Source organism: Liolophura sinensis, chromosome 7 (genome assembly GCF_032854445.1).
Source record: "Liolophura sinensis isolate JHLJ2023 chromosome 7, CUHK_Ljap_v2, whole genome shotgun sequence".
Taxonomy (NCBI): Eukaryota; Metazoa; Mollusca; class Polyplacophora; order Chitonida; family Chitonidae; genus Liolophura; species Liolophura sinensis.
The window spans coordinates 7,661,600-7,676,071 of NC_088301.1; the positions used below are offsets into that span (position 1 = coordinate 7,661,600).

General features: G+C 37.4%; 1 protein-coding gene across 1 annotated transcript in view; it reads left to right on the forward strand.

Moving 5' to 3' along the window:
- Positions 1 to 14,472, forward strand: part of LOC135470386 (sperm flagellar protein 2-like) — a 38,986-nt gene that overhangs the window by 2,057 nt on the left and 22,457 nt on the right. Inside the window, 19 exon segments of the mRNA XM_064749296.1 lie at positions 104 to 321; positions 701 to 794; positions 1,151 to 1,165; positions 2,158 to 2,243; positions 3,294 to 3,406; positions 3,409 to 3,506; positions 4,372 to 4,482; positions 4,485 to 4,562; positions 5,152 to 5,339; positions 6,129 to 6,294; positions 7,246 to 7,362; positions 7,711 to 7,813; positions 8,166 to 8,254; positions 9,564 to 9,669; positions 10,604 to 10,675; positions 10,958 to 11,103; positions 11,509 to 11,618; positions 13,546 to 13,817; positions 14,320 to 14,455. Coding sequence (XP_064605366.1) covers positions 104 to 321; positions 701 to 794; positions 1,151 to 1,165; positions 2,158 to 2,243; positions 3,294 to 3,406; positions 3,409 to 3,506; positions 4,372 to 4,482; positions 4,485 to 4,562; positions 5,152 to 5,339; positions 6,129 to 6,294; positions 7,246 to 7,362; positions 7,711 to 7,813; positions 8,166 to 8,254; positions 9,564 to 9,669; positions 10,604 to 10,675; positions 10,958 to 11,103; positions 11,509 to 11,618; positions 13,546 to 13,817; positions 14,320 to 14,455 — 2,318 coding nt within the window.

Here is a 14,472-nt window from a genome sequence, read left to right on the forward strand (position 1 = left end):
ATTTGTTTAGAAGAGCCCAGCAGATTGTTGTGGGAGACAGAGATAAACTGATTTGAAGCAAGAAGAATAAAATTTTCAAATTGATGTCTTTCTTTCTTTGCAGAGACTAAAACACATAACCCCTCGTCAGACTGACTTGAATTTGGATGCTTTAGCATCTCATTTCCATGAGAAACGGATCCAAATGGAGGAAACTGCATTCAAAGAGAGGTTTGAGGAAGAAGAAAGACATCGGCAAATGGTGCAATCCCATCGCCAACGTCTCCTGGAGAAAGCTAGGGAGGCTAGGAATAAACAGAGTGAAATGATTGCCAGAATTCAGTGAGTTATCTCCCATGTTACTCAGCTATTCCCCTTGATCCTCATGACCATTCCCTGCTACACCCAATACCTACATGGGTATTTTAAAAGGTTTGATTCTTTAAATTTGCATATGCATATTGTATACAGAACAGAATTTAAGAGGTATATATTTTCACAAACAACATGAATGAAATATTCATTTATATTTGCCTTATAGGCATTTCATCTTTAAATATGTATTGCTTATGTGAATGGTCAAAGATGGTAAGATTGGTGTAGTTCTAATTTCGCCTGCATCTGAAGGTGAAAGAATTTAAACAAAGATATTAGAAGCAGGGATGTAGAAATTTTTACTGTTGAAAAAAATTATGGGTATATATATGTATTTTATTTGTAGAGCTGCAGCTGTTCATATTCCCAAACCCCCTGCACATAAATCATCAAAGTCTATTGCTGCTAGAAAAGCTGAAATGAAGAAAAAAGAAGCACAGGTTTGCACATTACAAATATTTTGTTTTCTTGATTTTGAAATTATGCAATAGTTTTTGATTTTGATATGAAAGCAATACATTTTTAAGAAATCATGCTGTATACCAGTGCTTAAAAGAAGGTTGTTTTTTTCTGAGCATCGGTATGGAGATATGCTGACATCAATGGTTTGATGATATGTATCCTTACACACATGTATGAATCAAATGCTTTAATGGCTTCAGCATGATGAGAAAGTGAAACAAATTATATGCATGCTGTTAGTATAACTACATGTCTTAAGATGAATGTAATTAGCTTATTAAAAAAGATAAATAAGCATGTACATGTATATCCGAATTCTTATTGTTTATTTCAGGAGGCCTTAATACAGGTGATTTACTGTTGAAATCAATTGCATGCTTTTATTTTATTTCATGTCTTTGTTATTTGATATTTACTCATTTATTTTTCACTTTCGGTTTCATTGCTTGATAATGCATCCTTTTTTGCCAGTTTATGTATGCATGTATGCATTGTGACGGATTAGAATTGTGGTTGAACTTAATTTACACTCAGTATGCTCTGAATTTGTACAAATATTTATGGGTAATTCAGATAAAAAGCTTTTGTGTTTCTTTTGATAAAACACACTGCTATTTGTAATTTGTAGTTTGTGCATCATTCTGGCCAAATTAAATGTTGCCACTTTGGACTTTTGCTAATATCAGAGAATGCTTTTTTAATTTTGTTTCATTTACTGGAGAAGAATTAAACAGCGTCAGGTTTCGCATTAGTTGTATGCATATGTACATTACTTTCAGAATACTTGAATTTACAATTTACTCAGTGCTGATATGGAAAGTACATGGAGACAGACTCATTGACCAGTGTGACAGATATAAATGTAGTTAAATGATTCCTGCCTGCACAAGTCTGTTTCAAGTATAAAAACATGTCATTCTTTGCTGTTACTGTAATTCTTCAACCTTTCCACATGTTTGCAAAGTGTTTATTCAAGCAAATTCTGCAGGAATTATTCTGTGTAGACTGACAAAATTATACTTTGTGAAGCCCTGAAATTGGCCAGTCCAACAGTGTAGTTTTGTCTCCAAAGTCAAATTAAAAAAGTTCATACGTTGCACTGAAAGTTGCTCTTTCGTATGCAAAAAGGTTGAGGAATTAGGGTAAACTGTGTTGCATGTGAACTGCCTTTTTACTTTACAAGCACAACTATACAGAAAGAGTAGGCCCTAATAAGAAATTACAAAAAAGCATTACAGAAAAGAAACAGTTCACCGGTTGGACTGACCTACTATACACAGGTAAAGTTCCCTATTCCGAAAAGATGGACTTAATTTGCATTTTCATTTTTTCATCTTGTAGGAAACTTGTGATTCAATTGCTCAGTTTGAGAAGAGAATGAAGATGATTTTACCACCGTCTAAAATGATGGGTGATGATGGCTCTAGGTAATAAACTAAACATAAACTCTGGTTATGTCTTAATTACAGGTATAATTATGTTTAATGTACATTGGCATTAAGAAGTGTTTTAATTACAAGCAGTATGTTTGCAAATATAAATTAATACTATAAAGCATTTTGAAATGGACATGTAGTCTTAGAACTGTTTGTCATACATGATTAATATTCATAGAAGAAGCCCCCAAAACCTTCTGTGTCCTTTGTTCAAGAAACTAGTGATAAAAGCTAAGCCAGACTATTGTTAATCCTAATCTCATTTTAATACAAAGCAAGTGGTGCATGCATCTATGCTTCAGTAAATATAATGGATAATTATGGCTTAACTCCACCTCGGCAATATTTCAGCCATATTGTGGCATGAGTAAATATAAGGCGTACATATAAGTCTGAAAAGACTTTTGAACAGCTGGCCTCAGTTCAGGTGTTCACATAAAAACTATATCTGTGATGATATCTGTAATAAAATATATACTGCAGTAGCCCTAAAACCTCGTCACATTTATCATATGAAGAGTAAAAGCTAGGTTCATGCCTTGTTACTGTGCTGTGGTAGCCCTTGTACTGGAATGGATGTACACGCAATTCTCAGGAAACGTGATTTTGAGGCACTGAATGATGGCACACAACAGTGGTAATATTTTACATGATAAGAGTGAAATTTAAGTAGGTCCCTAAAACCTCACATGCATGACATGCATGCTATATAACGTAGATCACAAACAAGAAAGGCTTTTTCACACTCTGGGCCCAGTTACACAAAGCGGCCTTCAACATTTTTGTATTGTGCATTTGTTGCACGATATTTTGCACGTCACCATTACCATACTGTTGTCCTATATGTGTGATTATCATACATGTACATCTTTGTGAAACTGGGCCCTGCTTTTTCCCAGAGTGCACCACTGTAAATTAGCATTGACATAATTCTGGGTTATTCGGTAGTAAGGGATTTAGACAACTATGGTAAACTTTAAATACCCTTTACATGTATTTTATTCCTCATAGTTCTCATTATCTTTCTTCCCCTGTTTTAAGTGAAGCCACTGATTTGGAGGTGTTTTCTGTAAGAGCTGATGAAGAAGGCCACATAACAGTCGATCCTGTGGAGCTGATTAAGACAAAATCTAATGATGACTACATTGGGAAAATCAGAAAAGGCTTAACGAGGATGAGTCAGCTCGTAATGAACGAGAGAAGAGACGAAGGAAGGTGTTGGTGGATCAGATGAGGGCTCACCAGGCCCAGGAGGTTAATACTCTTCATTATGCAAATTTACAGTATGGACCTTTAGTACTGACCAAGCAGACCTAAACTGCTAAAAGCAGGCACTAACCCGTCACTACTTATTTATTTGTTTATTTATCTGATTGTTGTTTAACACCATACTGGGATGCCTTGGGTATACCTTTGACTTCTGACAAGTTATTGACAAACTTTTCCCACATTTAATATGCAGATATGCTCATCATATTAGTGCAAGACACATGACCCTCAACAAATATAAACACAGCAACAGCCACACAAGCACAAACTGCCTCATCAGTATATTGTGAGTGCGCATGAATCTCAAAATTCCTGGTCCAAGGCTGGATTTGAACCTATACATGTAGCTCATCGTGCATCTAGCATTCTACTGTCATTGGTCCAGGGGTATTTTGAGTTACTAGAGAACTCATCATACATGGTAATCTGACAACTGTAGGTTCTTAAGCTGTTCTACAAGCTTCCTACTGACACACCACCGCCTTGCTACAAGCTTACTACTGACGCACCACTGCCTTGCTACAAGATAACTACTGATACACCACTGCCTTGCTACAAGCTTACTACTGACACCACAGCCTTGCTACAAGATAACTACTGATACACCACTGCCTGGCTACAAGCTTGCTACTGATACCACTGCCTGGCTAATGATCATTACTAGATTGTCTGTAGAGATCTAGTTTGTGCTGTATAAGCCTCTGACAGACTTTATGCAAGTGGAATTACGATGAATATGGTATGTGGCATTGTTCATGAAAATTAAGATGAGCAAATTTACAGCAAAAAGAAAAGTTTTTGTTTCCATTTGAGTCTGAAGCTTGATATTTATATGGGTATGTTTTTACAGGAAGCCAGGAGAGAAGAGATGTTAGTGAACAGGCTAATGCGACAGTCACAGCAGGAACGTCGCATTGCCGTACAGTTACTGCAAGCGCGACGCGAGAAAGACGTGATACGAAAGAGAACAGAATCATAAGGGAACAACAGTATGAGCAGAGGAGACTAAGAGACTTTGAGGAAGCTATGAACAGAGAAAACGTAAGTTCTTAAGGAATTAAAATGTATGATGTATGAATGTCACCAGGTTTTACCAGGATACCAGGATGCAGAACTCTTCCTCAATCTGCACCTCATTTCATCTAGACTCTTGGAGAGGTTGAGTGGATTTCCTTAGTCTGCAACTCATTTCATCTAAATTCTTGGTGAGGTTCAGTAGCTTTTTTTTACGCTGTGCCTTCCCTTTGACCCATTCACTAATTCAATCAGTCTGTCAGTCCATCATTCACCTGTTAGAGGAAAGGGTTTGCTGGACTAAGGTGTAGCGTGAGGCACAGAGGAGCTTCAGGTACTGGCTCATGGCAAGTGCTGGCCTATGAATCATTAGGTCACACAAGATGTGGGTTCAATGCCATTCTTGGACAAGCATTTTCATCATTCCTTTGCCTGTTCTTTGCTGCCTTGGCACAATATGCATCCAACAGTGCTCTCTTGTCACACATGGAAAACCTCACCATGTGTGACCTCATAACTTGCTGAAGACCAGTTTTTATATGACATGTCATGTTGATAATCATTCACTCAATCAGTCTGTTGATCAATCAGTCAATTAATTGTTCACCTTCTGTAGGAGATGGCCCGCCTGGCTAAGCTGGAATATGAGGAGCAGATAAGGAAGGACCAGGAGTTACATGACAAGTTAGCTGCAGAGAGGGCAGAGGCCAAGTACAGGAGACACTACGACAGCTGTCAGGATGTTCTCCTCAATATGGTGGATTTCGCTTGTAAGGTGGCAGAATACAGAGAGCTGACAAATAAGTAAGCAACATACATGCATATGTCTATGTATATATCATGTGGTGTATTTGACCTAAAATTCCAAATATGACCACCCTAAGTCATTTATGTTTTAACATATGCATTTATGAAAGGTATTTGCTTTGTCATATTTTGAGAGTATTATTCTATCTAGATCAACAAAACTTTCCTTGGAGCTTTTCAGTTTTCCAGTCCACCAGGAGTGAATACTGATGGTCACTTATTTTCCACCAATACAGCACAACCAATAAATTGGCTGTCTGCAGTTTGGATGTAAAAGGGTGTCATATATCTGCGAAAAGCCAGTACTTTATTCGTCATAGCTTTAAAATATTCACGTGAATCAGGTTAAACCCCAATGAAATAATTAATCAGCAGAACAAAAGTCCAGGCATTGAAAACATAAAATTCATATTTGGATAAGGGTCAACATAGATTCTGTTTATGATAACTATTGGGCCACATTCACCAAAATAGAAATAGAACAAGCATCTTATGAAGGTACAACACAGGCAGCAAATATCATTACATTGGAAAAATCTACTTGTAAAGTTTCGTGCTTACTTCCAGAGTAAGGTCACACCAGTTTTATTGTTGTTTTAAGGGCAGTGTGAATGTTTTTGCTATGTCGTAGGAGAGTATAAAAAAAAACTTTTAAATAATATTTGACCATCATCTGCAATTTTTCTTTTGGAAGACATTGGTGTTACTGAAAGAAAAATATGGCATAAAGTAGTTGTCTCTGTGGATTACTCAACCCAGAGTGTACTGTCACACATGTTTCCTCAGACTGGTGCCCCCGAAGCTGATTCGAGACTGGTCCAGTCTGTTTGTGGCAGGACATCCCCTGTATGAAGTGATACCAGAGGCCGCTCCTGCTGAGATTACACCAGAACAGGTGCTAGAGGAGGAGAGACAGAAACTGCTCGATGAGGGAGACTTTGTCGAGTATAAGGTTTGTCAAAACAAAGCTACTCTCTTTTTTGGGGGGAGTTGGATTTCATTGTTCTTAAAGCCTTGATGGATACAATTAGTCGATAGTTACCTGTCTCATGTAATGTTAACATTAACAGAGTTCATTTGAGTGCACAGTTATGACATGGAAAAGTTTCCCAATATGACTAAAAGTTGGTTTACTTCCTTACTCCTGTTTGTCCTCCCAAAATGTTATGGGCACCATTATTATATTAGTAAAAAAAATTCGAAAGTATAGCATTAAACAATTCAGATAAAGAAAATTTGATAAAAATGACAAATTTCAAAGGTTTGAGATGTGGTCCCTGTTAATCTTCCCAGTGTTGGTTCCGTTGCTTTAAACCTGAATGCTCTGGTGAGCTTATCCGGGACTACTTTCACGGTTCTCAGTTATGTCGTAGCTCAAAGGTTCTCAGTTCTCTCATAGCATTTTTAGTTATTAAAAACATCAGAACTTACTTGACAATTTACAGGAACACTTGTCAAGAATAATTCATGAAATTTAAAGAATGTTGACCTCTTTTCTTGATGACCACAAATCTTGACAACATTTCACAGTTGTCCTTTATTTTCATAAAAATGATACAAAGTTAATCCATTCTCCAGATTCACCTAAAATTATATGCACCTAGATTTTTTTAAATATTTTTTGTAGTAATTCTACTTGGTTTTTGAGAATGCACCCTTCTCAATTGCTTTGAATCACATGTGCTACCTACATGTATGAGATTCATAATACCATTACTTTCTAAATAAAGACATTTTTATTGTTTTTTTTATGATGTTTTTCATATTTTTTTGTATAGTTGCAATATATTAATGAATTTTTTCCTGTGGTAAAATCTAAATATGTGCATGATGTATATATTTACTTAATTTAATTTGGCTTTATGTATCTTACTGATGTGACGTTACAAATGACTTCCCTCAGAACATGGTAGGGGAATGGCAGCCCAAGGAGAACTGTGAGGTGACTGGCCCTCCAAGGGATAATCCAATACTAGGGCATGTTGTGCAGCGCATCTTTGACATGGTTAACCCACCCAGTGTAAGTACATGTTTATACACAATGTAGATTTCTTGATTTGTAATTGCTTTTGTCTTATTTGGTAACTCAGTGTTTAGTATCTTTTGACATATACATATTTAGTCTCCTTATCAAGTGATGTGTGTGTGTGGGGGGGGGGGGGGGGGATTGTCTGTGGCCAAGTGATTAGCATATCAGCACAGCACACTAACCCAAGAGCATTTCACCAATGTGGTCGATTTGAGTTCAAATCTAGCCCATGTGTATATTTAGGTAATAGTTGATGACTTTGTCCCTTGGTATTAACTTGAGGTTTTGAAAATTCAGGTTACTAGATTTCTTCATGTTAATTTGTCTGTTAATTTTCAGCCACCCCCTCCAGCCCCCAAGTTCCCCCCATTTCCAATCAAGGCATGTGTACTGGGGAAGCTGTTCAGTGGCAAAACTTCATGCATACAGAAGCTAGCTGAAGGTAAGGGATTACCACATTGTAGTATGATGTAAACACGTTAATATGTGCTGTGTTGTATTTCAGAAGTGTGTATAGGTCTTTTGTGATATCTCATAACAGTATTTCTGTCTCATGGTGATTGGGGTGGGTGGGTGGGAGGGTGTCTTGTAGCAACACTTTCAATCATCCAATCGCTGGGATACACAAAGTGTTGGTTAAATCTCATCCAAAGACTTCTCACAAATACTCTTCCACTAATGTTTTTAGGAGCCTTGGTGATTTTAAATGATTCACAGTGCTGGTAGGACTCTTCATGTGGTCTTACATGGACAACATATAATAATTGTTACATGTAAATCTTGTTTGTTTGCAGAGCACAGACTTCAACTGCTCAACTCAGAATCTCTCATAGAAGAGGCCATCCAGGCCTTTAAAGACAGAGAGATTGAAGTGTTACCACCAGTAAGTCATTCTGCTCAAACTCCCTAAATGGATAAACCAACAACCAGCGGGACCTATTGGCTATATAAACCAACAACGAGCAGGACCTATTGACTATATAAACCAACAACGAGCAGGACCTATTAACTATATAAACCAACAACGAGCAGGACCTATTGACTGTATAAACCAACAACCAGTGGGACATATTGACTATATAAATCAACAACCATCAGGACCTATTGACTATATAAACCAACAACGAGCAGTACCTATTGACTGTATAAACCAACAACCAGTGGGACATATTGACTATATAAACCAACAACGAGCAGGACCTATTGACTATATAAGCCAACAACGAGCAGGACCTATTGACTGTATAAACCAACAACCAGTGGGACATATTGACTATATAAACCAACAACCATCGGGACCCATTGACTATATAAACCAACAACCAGCGTGACCTACTGACTATATAAACCAACAACCAGCGGGACATATTGACTGTATAAATCAACAACCAGCGGGACCTATTCACTACATAAACCAACAATCAGCGCGACTTATTAACTATATAAACCAACAACCAGCGAGACCTATTGACTATGTAAACTGTCTGTATACTGTGAAGACCACTTTTGCCAAAATCATTTGATTTTGTTTTGCATTGGGATGCTTGCGTGTGTGTTTCTTTCTTAAGCATTCTTGAATAGTTTGTGGGTGCACAGGAACCAGTTTTTAAGCAGGTTTTAAGTGATATTTTGCACTGATTCAAAATGAATATACCCTTTTATTGTTGAAATAAAATTCTCTATAACATCTATCGTGTTACTGGTATATGAAAAAAAGAAGAAAAAAAAAACTTCTTTAAAGGTAAAGAAAGCTAAAGAAATTAATATGGTGAATCAGAAAGACATTTGAAAACTATGCATAAAAATATTTTAATTTACCTTTTATAAATTCTTTTTGCGGGAGTTAGGTACTCAGATGTCACAAGGAATATTTCCCACCCCCAACACAGTTTTAATGCTGGAATAGCTCTTGTTACTCAAATATAGTAAAATATTAATTAAAAAGTTTGTAACAAAAAAAAAATCATGTGTAGGTGAATATTTAGAAAAAGAGGTGATCTGCACCTTTCCTCTAACTATACAGGTTGTTATACAGCTTACTATACAGCTTACTATACAGCCCTCCTTTTACTGCATTTAATTCATTGAAAAAAAATCTAAAATAAGGAATAAGGATAAATATCTCTCCTGATCATGCCCACTTCAGTAATATCCGGTCTTTTTCTTTCACAAAAATGAAAATTTGATTTCAGGAAGAAGAGAGGCCTGTTGAGGAAGAGTGCAGCCCTGAGGCCTCACAGCAGCCCCCAGCAGAGCCCCCAGTAGAGCCCCCCAGTACCACTGAAACCAATCAGACAGGTAAGGTGACTGCACACAGGTTTCCACAAGGTCAGTTTTACAAAAAAGTGAAATAAAGGAAAGTCTTTTCCTTTCACCAATGGAATGTTTGAATTCTATTACACATATGTTCATGGTAATAAATAGTTAAAACACCAAACAAACCAATCTACATACTTGCCAAACTCATGTCTATCCGCTACATCACCAACGAGACCCGTTTCTGCATGTTGTCAAACTTTTTAGTTTTAGTACCTATGTGTCCAAGCCCTATGACCTAATGCACACGGGGATAGTGCATGTAGCACTAGTGACCCAATGCAATCGTTTTTTTTTTTTCACCACCAACATGTGGTGAAAATAATAGCTGCACGTGTTTCATGAAGACTTGGGGACATCTGTAAATAGGGCTCAGAAAACGATAGTTGCCACTTGTACATACGCCACGGAATGAGATAAAAATTGTCCAGAAGACCACAGAGACGTCGGCAAATGTAATTCACTTGCCTTTTGCTGATCAGACGTGTTTTCTTGTATTTTCTTTCTCCGGGCAAGTTGGTGGAAGGCTCAGTTCCCATATACATATTTTACTATTGATAGCTTTTGATTGTGAACTAACCTTACCCAATATTAAAAGTTCACAACTGATTTCTTGGCTAGGAGAATACCACCCTTTCATGCTCTCCTCACCCCACTACCACCAACCCTTGGCCTCAAACAAACCCAAAAGTTATTCTCTGGCAGAAACCTTGGCACTTTTGTTCTATAAAGAAGCACTTCTATGTGAATAAGGTGATATTTACAAATAAAGTTTATAGACTGGTCTGCAAGACAGCATGAGAGAAAGTTGACTAGTGCGTGAACAGTTTGGTACTGCGGTTGTCACTACAGCTGACTATTATTATTCTTGCACAATGTTGATGGATGGAATTTTTCACATTTTTCTTAACCACAGAGACAGAAATTACTGCCGGAGAGCCCCAGTTGAAGGATGATAAAGCTTCAGATACTTCCAAGGCCAAAGAAGGTAAGGGTTTATTATACTGAAGCATTACAGGTTATTACATTGTGTGGCATTGTCCATCCTTTGGCAGTATTTCCAGAACACTTCACTCAGAGTTATAAAATAATCCTTTGTCTCTGCACATGTTTCACAAAGGATATTTCCCATATTATAACCATGAGAGAATAATTATGATGAAAAACTTCTGTTTGGCTCTCAAATTAAACCTAAATGTGCATGCTATTCAGCCTAAATTTGTTTTGTTTTTTTATTTGTTTATTTTTTCTTTATTTTGCACTTTTTCAGAGACCCCAAGTGAACCCCAATCCAGAGCAGAACAGCCAGTTCCGCCCACACCTCAAGAGCCTCCGAAAACTGCTAGCACTTCAAGTCTGCCAGCATCAGTTAAAACCGGCAGTGAACAAAAGCTGACTGAGGATGACAATTCTGAGGTAAGCCTATGAAAGTCAAGGCCACGATACTGTACCTATACTGATTCAGTGTCTTCATTTGTATTATCAGACAATGGGAGGGTATTTCTTAATTACAAATTTCTGCCTACTGACATAGTGATAAATTTCTCCAAAAGTTTAAGAAAGGAGAAAAAAAAGCATCATCATTAGACACGTACACGATAGTGTTATTTATATATAAATGATTATTTGTACTGAATTCTTGAGTTTGGCATGTAACACTAATCATATAAAATAAATCTTTTATGGTGTCATTAAGAAAAAGTTTTCTTTCCAGCAGACTAGCCAACAAATTTTTGTTTGTTTTTATATCCAGCTAATGTATGCCCAAATAACTATAAGCAGATAACAAATAATCGTAGAACTTTAATCTGTTTATTATAGCCAGAGCTGTCAGCACGTGCTAAACTGGGAGGGAAAGCTGCTAAGTGCTTGAAGCGAGGTCGCCCTGTGGATGACCCCATCGTTGTTGAAATCCTTGTGGAGGCTATTAGGTGAGAAACAAAATCTTACATGACAGGAATTTGTCTTCCACCTGTATGGTGTGCATAAATGTATGTTACGTGAGAAAGTTCAACAGTAACTAGCCAGTTGTTGGTGATTTTCTCCATGCCTAGAGGTTTTATTCCGTCCTTGAAACTCACCGCCATCACAGATACAAGGGAGAAATTTATTTCTTGAGCTCATGCATATAAGTGAAAAATTCTTGAGTACAACAGTTAAAACCTGTCAGTCAGTCAACCAGTCAATCAGTACATGCTTATGTATGCATCTGCTTTTTTGACATTACTAAACTGTCTAATAAAGTGAATGTATTCAAATCCTTCTCTTTCTCTGGATCTATAACAGCCCTAGGAAGCCTTTCCAGTATGGGGCATAGTGAGATATTCTCCCCAATTTACTGAGGCCCAGTTACTCCAATGGGATCATCTTGAAAACTATGTAATTTAAAGTGAAAGTAAGCACCTGACTACCGTTTATGTCCACTGAGAGACTACCATTCGAAGTATCTTAATCTGGCATTAAATATTTGTTTAGATTTTTTTTCAACCCTGTAAAAGTTTAGTGAAACTACATCTTGACACAGTTTTAGCGTGTCTCCATTATCGAGAGAAAGGTGAGATCACGTTTACTCTACTTTTCTAATGTCAAATTTTCCGTATAATAGTCTAAGCAGTAGCGTGTACAAAGAAGGCCCAATTTATAAATAGCTTTGTGGGAATTGGACAAACTGGAAGAGTATTTCCTCTGCTGCTAGAACTGTTGATACAGTAGGCTTACAATATCATTTACAGGAACACCAGCGAGCAGGCTGTTTAAATAGCCTGCAGATGCACAGCTGGGGTATTCCTGGTTCAGATTATAGCCTCCGGAGGGGTTGAGCTGGTGATTTTGACCCCTATTAAGTGTTTTCAAAAGTACAATGGGATTTTTGCATAACTAGATTCATGCTCAGTGCTGAAACAAATGGAATCTATGCACCACTGAGGCTGATCTAGGCATTTGACTGTTGCTGAATTTTATGCTTGAATGTTGAAGCGCTGGCTTCTAAGGTGAAAGCAGTGCTGACCTAGTTAATGCAGACATCAGAGAAAGCACCTTGGCTTGAACATGGTGTTTCAATAATCTTACTGTATTTTATAAAAGAAAACGTCCTTTGTATGCGAGAAGTGTGAAGGAGCAGAATTTCAATCCTTCAGTTCTAATAAATTCAGAGAAAAAAAAAATTTTGTCATAAAATATAATTTATTTTATCATAAGACTTAGTTAATTTTAAGTGTTGTTCACCTTCTCATTCCCATAAATCCCTAATGAATTTTGCTCTGACTCTGATATTTGTTATTAAAAACTGCTGACTAAACGCTGAAATAAATGACAAAAAATGTATTTGTATAATTTGAACAGAGTGACCCTATTGGGGAGATGAGTGTTGGGGCCGAAAGTGTCTGACATAATTTGCGATGCCATTGTGGAAAATTACTTGGCTTGTAAATCAACTTATTTTATGTCTGACCTGGCCCACAATACTGTGTGAACTGTCCCTTCTGCTACATGTAGCTAAATCGTTGAGTTCCTAAGCGATCTCAAATGTAGTAGTTAATTCTGTGTTATCATATGTCACTGCATGGAGTGAATGGGTAAAAACTATGTCACAGCTTAGGCGGCACTGTAACATGTCTCACAGCAACGTGTTTGATTGGATAAAATTCTCAAGATGGCTGTCTTGATTCACACCAACATTTTGTGCAGTATTGTCATTTTGTTGTACATGCTATTCTGTGAAATCTCACGAAAATAATGATGTATGATGCCTTTTAGAAAGCTTGAGTATCCTGCTTTCGATTGAAATATGTTTTAGCCAGGCGCTGTCTTGTCCTTTTATAATGTAAGTTTTTCTTTTTTCTTGCTCTTTTTGCATAGGCAAGTTCCTGAAGGAACGGGATGGGTGTTGGATGGCTATCCAACAAACTACACACAAGCTAAGCTGCTCGAGAAAGCACTGACTGGGTTTGATTCTACTGCCAAAGATGGGAGTAAGGGAGGTAAAGGGGGTCCAGGTAAGAGAGCGTCAACGCTGGTACCCGATCCTCGCCCACCCCCACCTCCTGCAGAACCAACCAGCGGCATAGATGTGGTCATCCTTCTTGATGTCCCTGATGACTTATGCTTGAAGAGAGCCTCAGGGAGATACCGTAAGTACAAACATGTCATTCATCTTGTTACCCTGTTGCTAAAAATAAAATCTAAAATCGACATTTTATTTTGTACAATATTAACGTTTTTTTTTTGTTTTTTTTTCAATTTTCCGCCCTGTTTTTCATGGCTTTCCAATCAAGTAAATTTTGCTGTAGCAGGAACAGTTGCTGAGACAATCCTGATTTCTCACAGATTAGATGATTCTTCAGTTTTGTTTTACTCTTAGTTTCTCCGATGACATTAAAAACAGATTCATTCTGCCCATAAAATATACATGTAAATGTTAATTATTGTGGCCTGATGGAAAAAAATAGGTATGATTATGTGCACTGCAGGTCTATTTTTACAAAACCAAATAAAAAACAAATATCATTCTTTTGCAAAGCTTTGGATGTTTCTGTGATGAGATTTTCCAGTGGAGATGATTGTTTTTCTTCTCTTCAAATGTAGTTGGAATCACATAAACAGGCTAATACTTCTGTTTTTATACTGTTACAGAATCTCTACTGAAAGATTACCATTACCATCAGGAGTTTAAACCTCCCCCTGAGGGAAGTGCTACAGGTATGGGAAAACAAGATAAGGTGATACCTGTTGAGGATCCGGCCCATGACCAGGAACAGGTGCAATACAGGTGAGTTAACGAGGTCA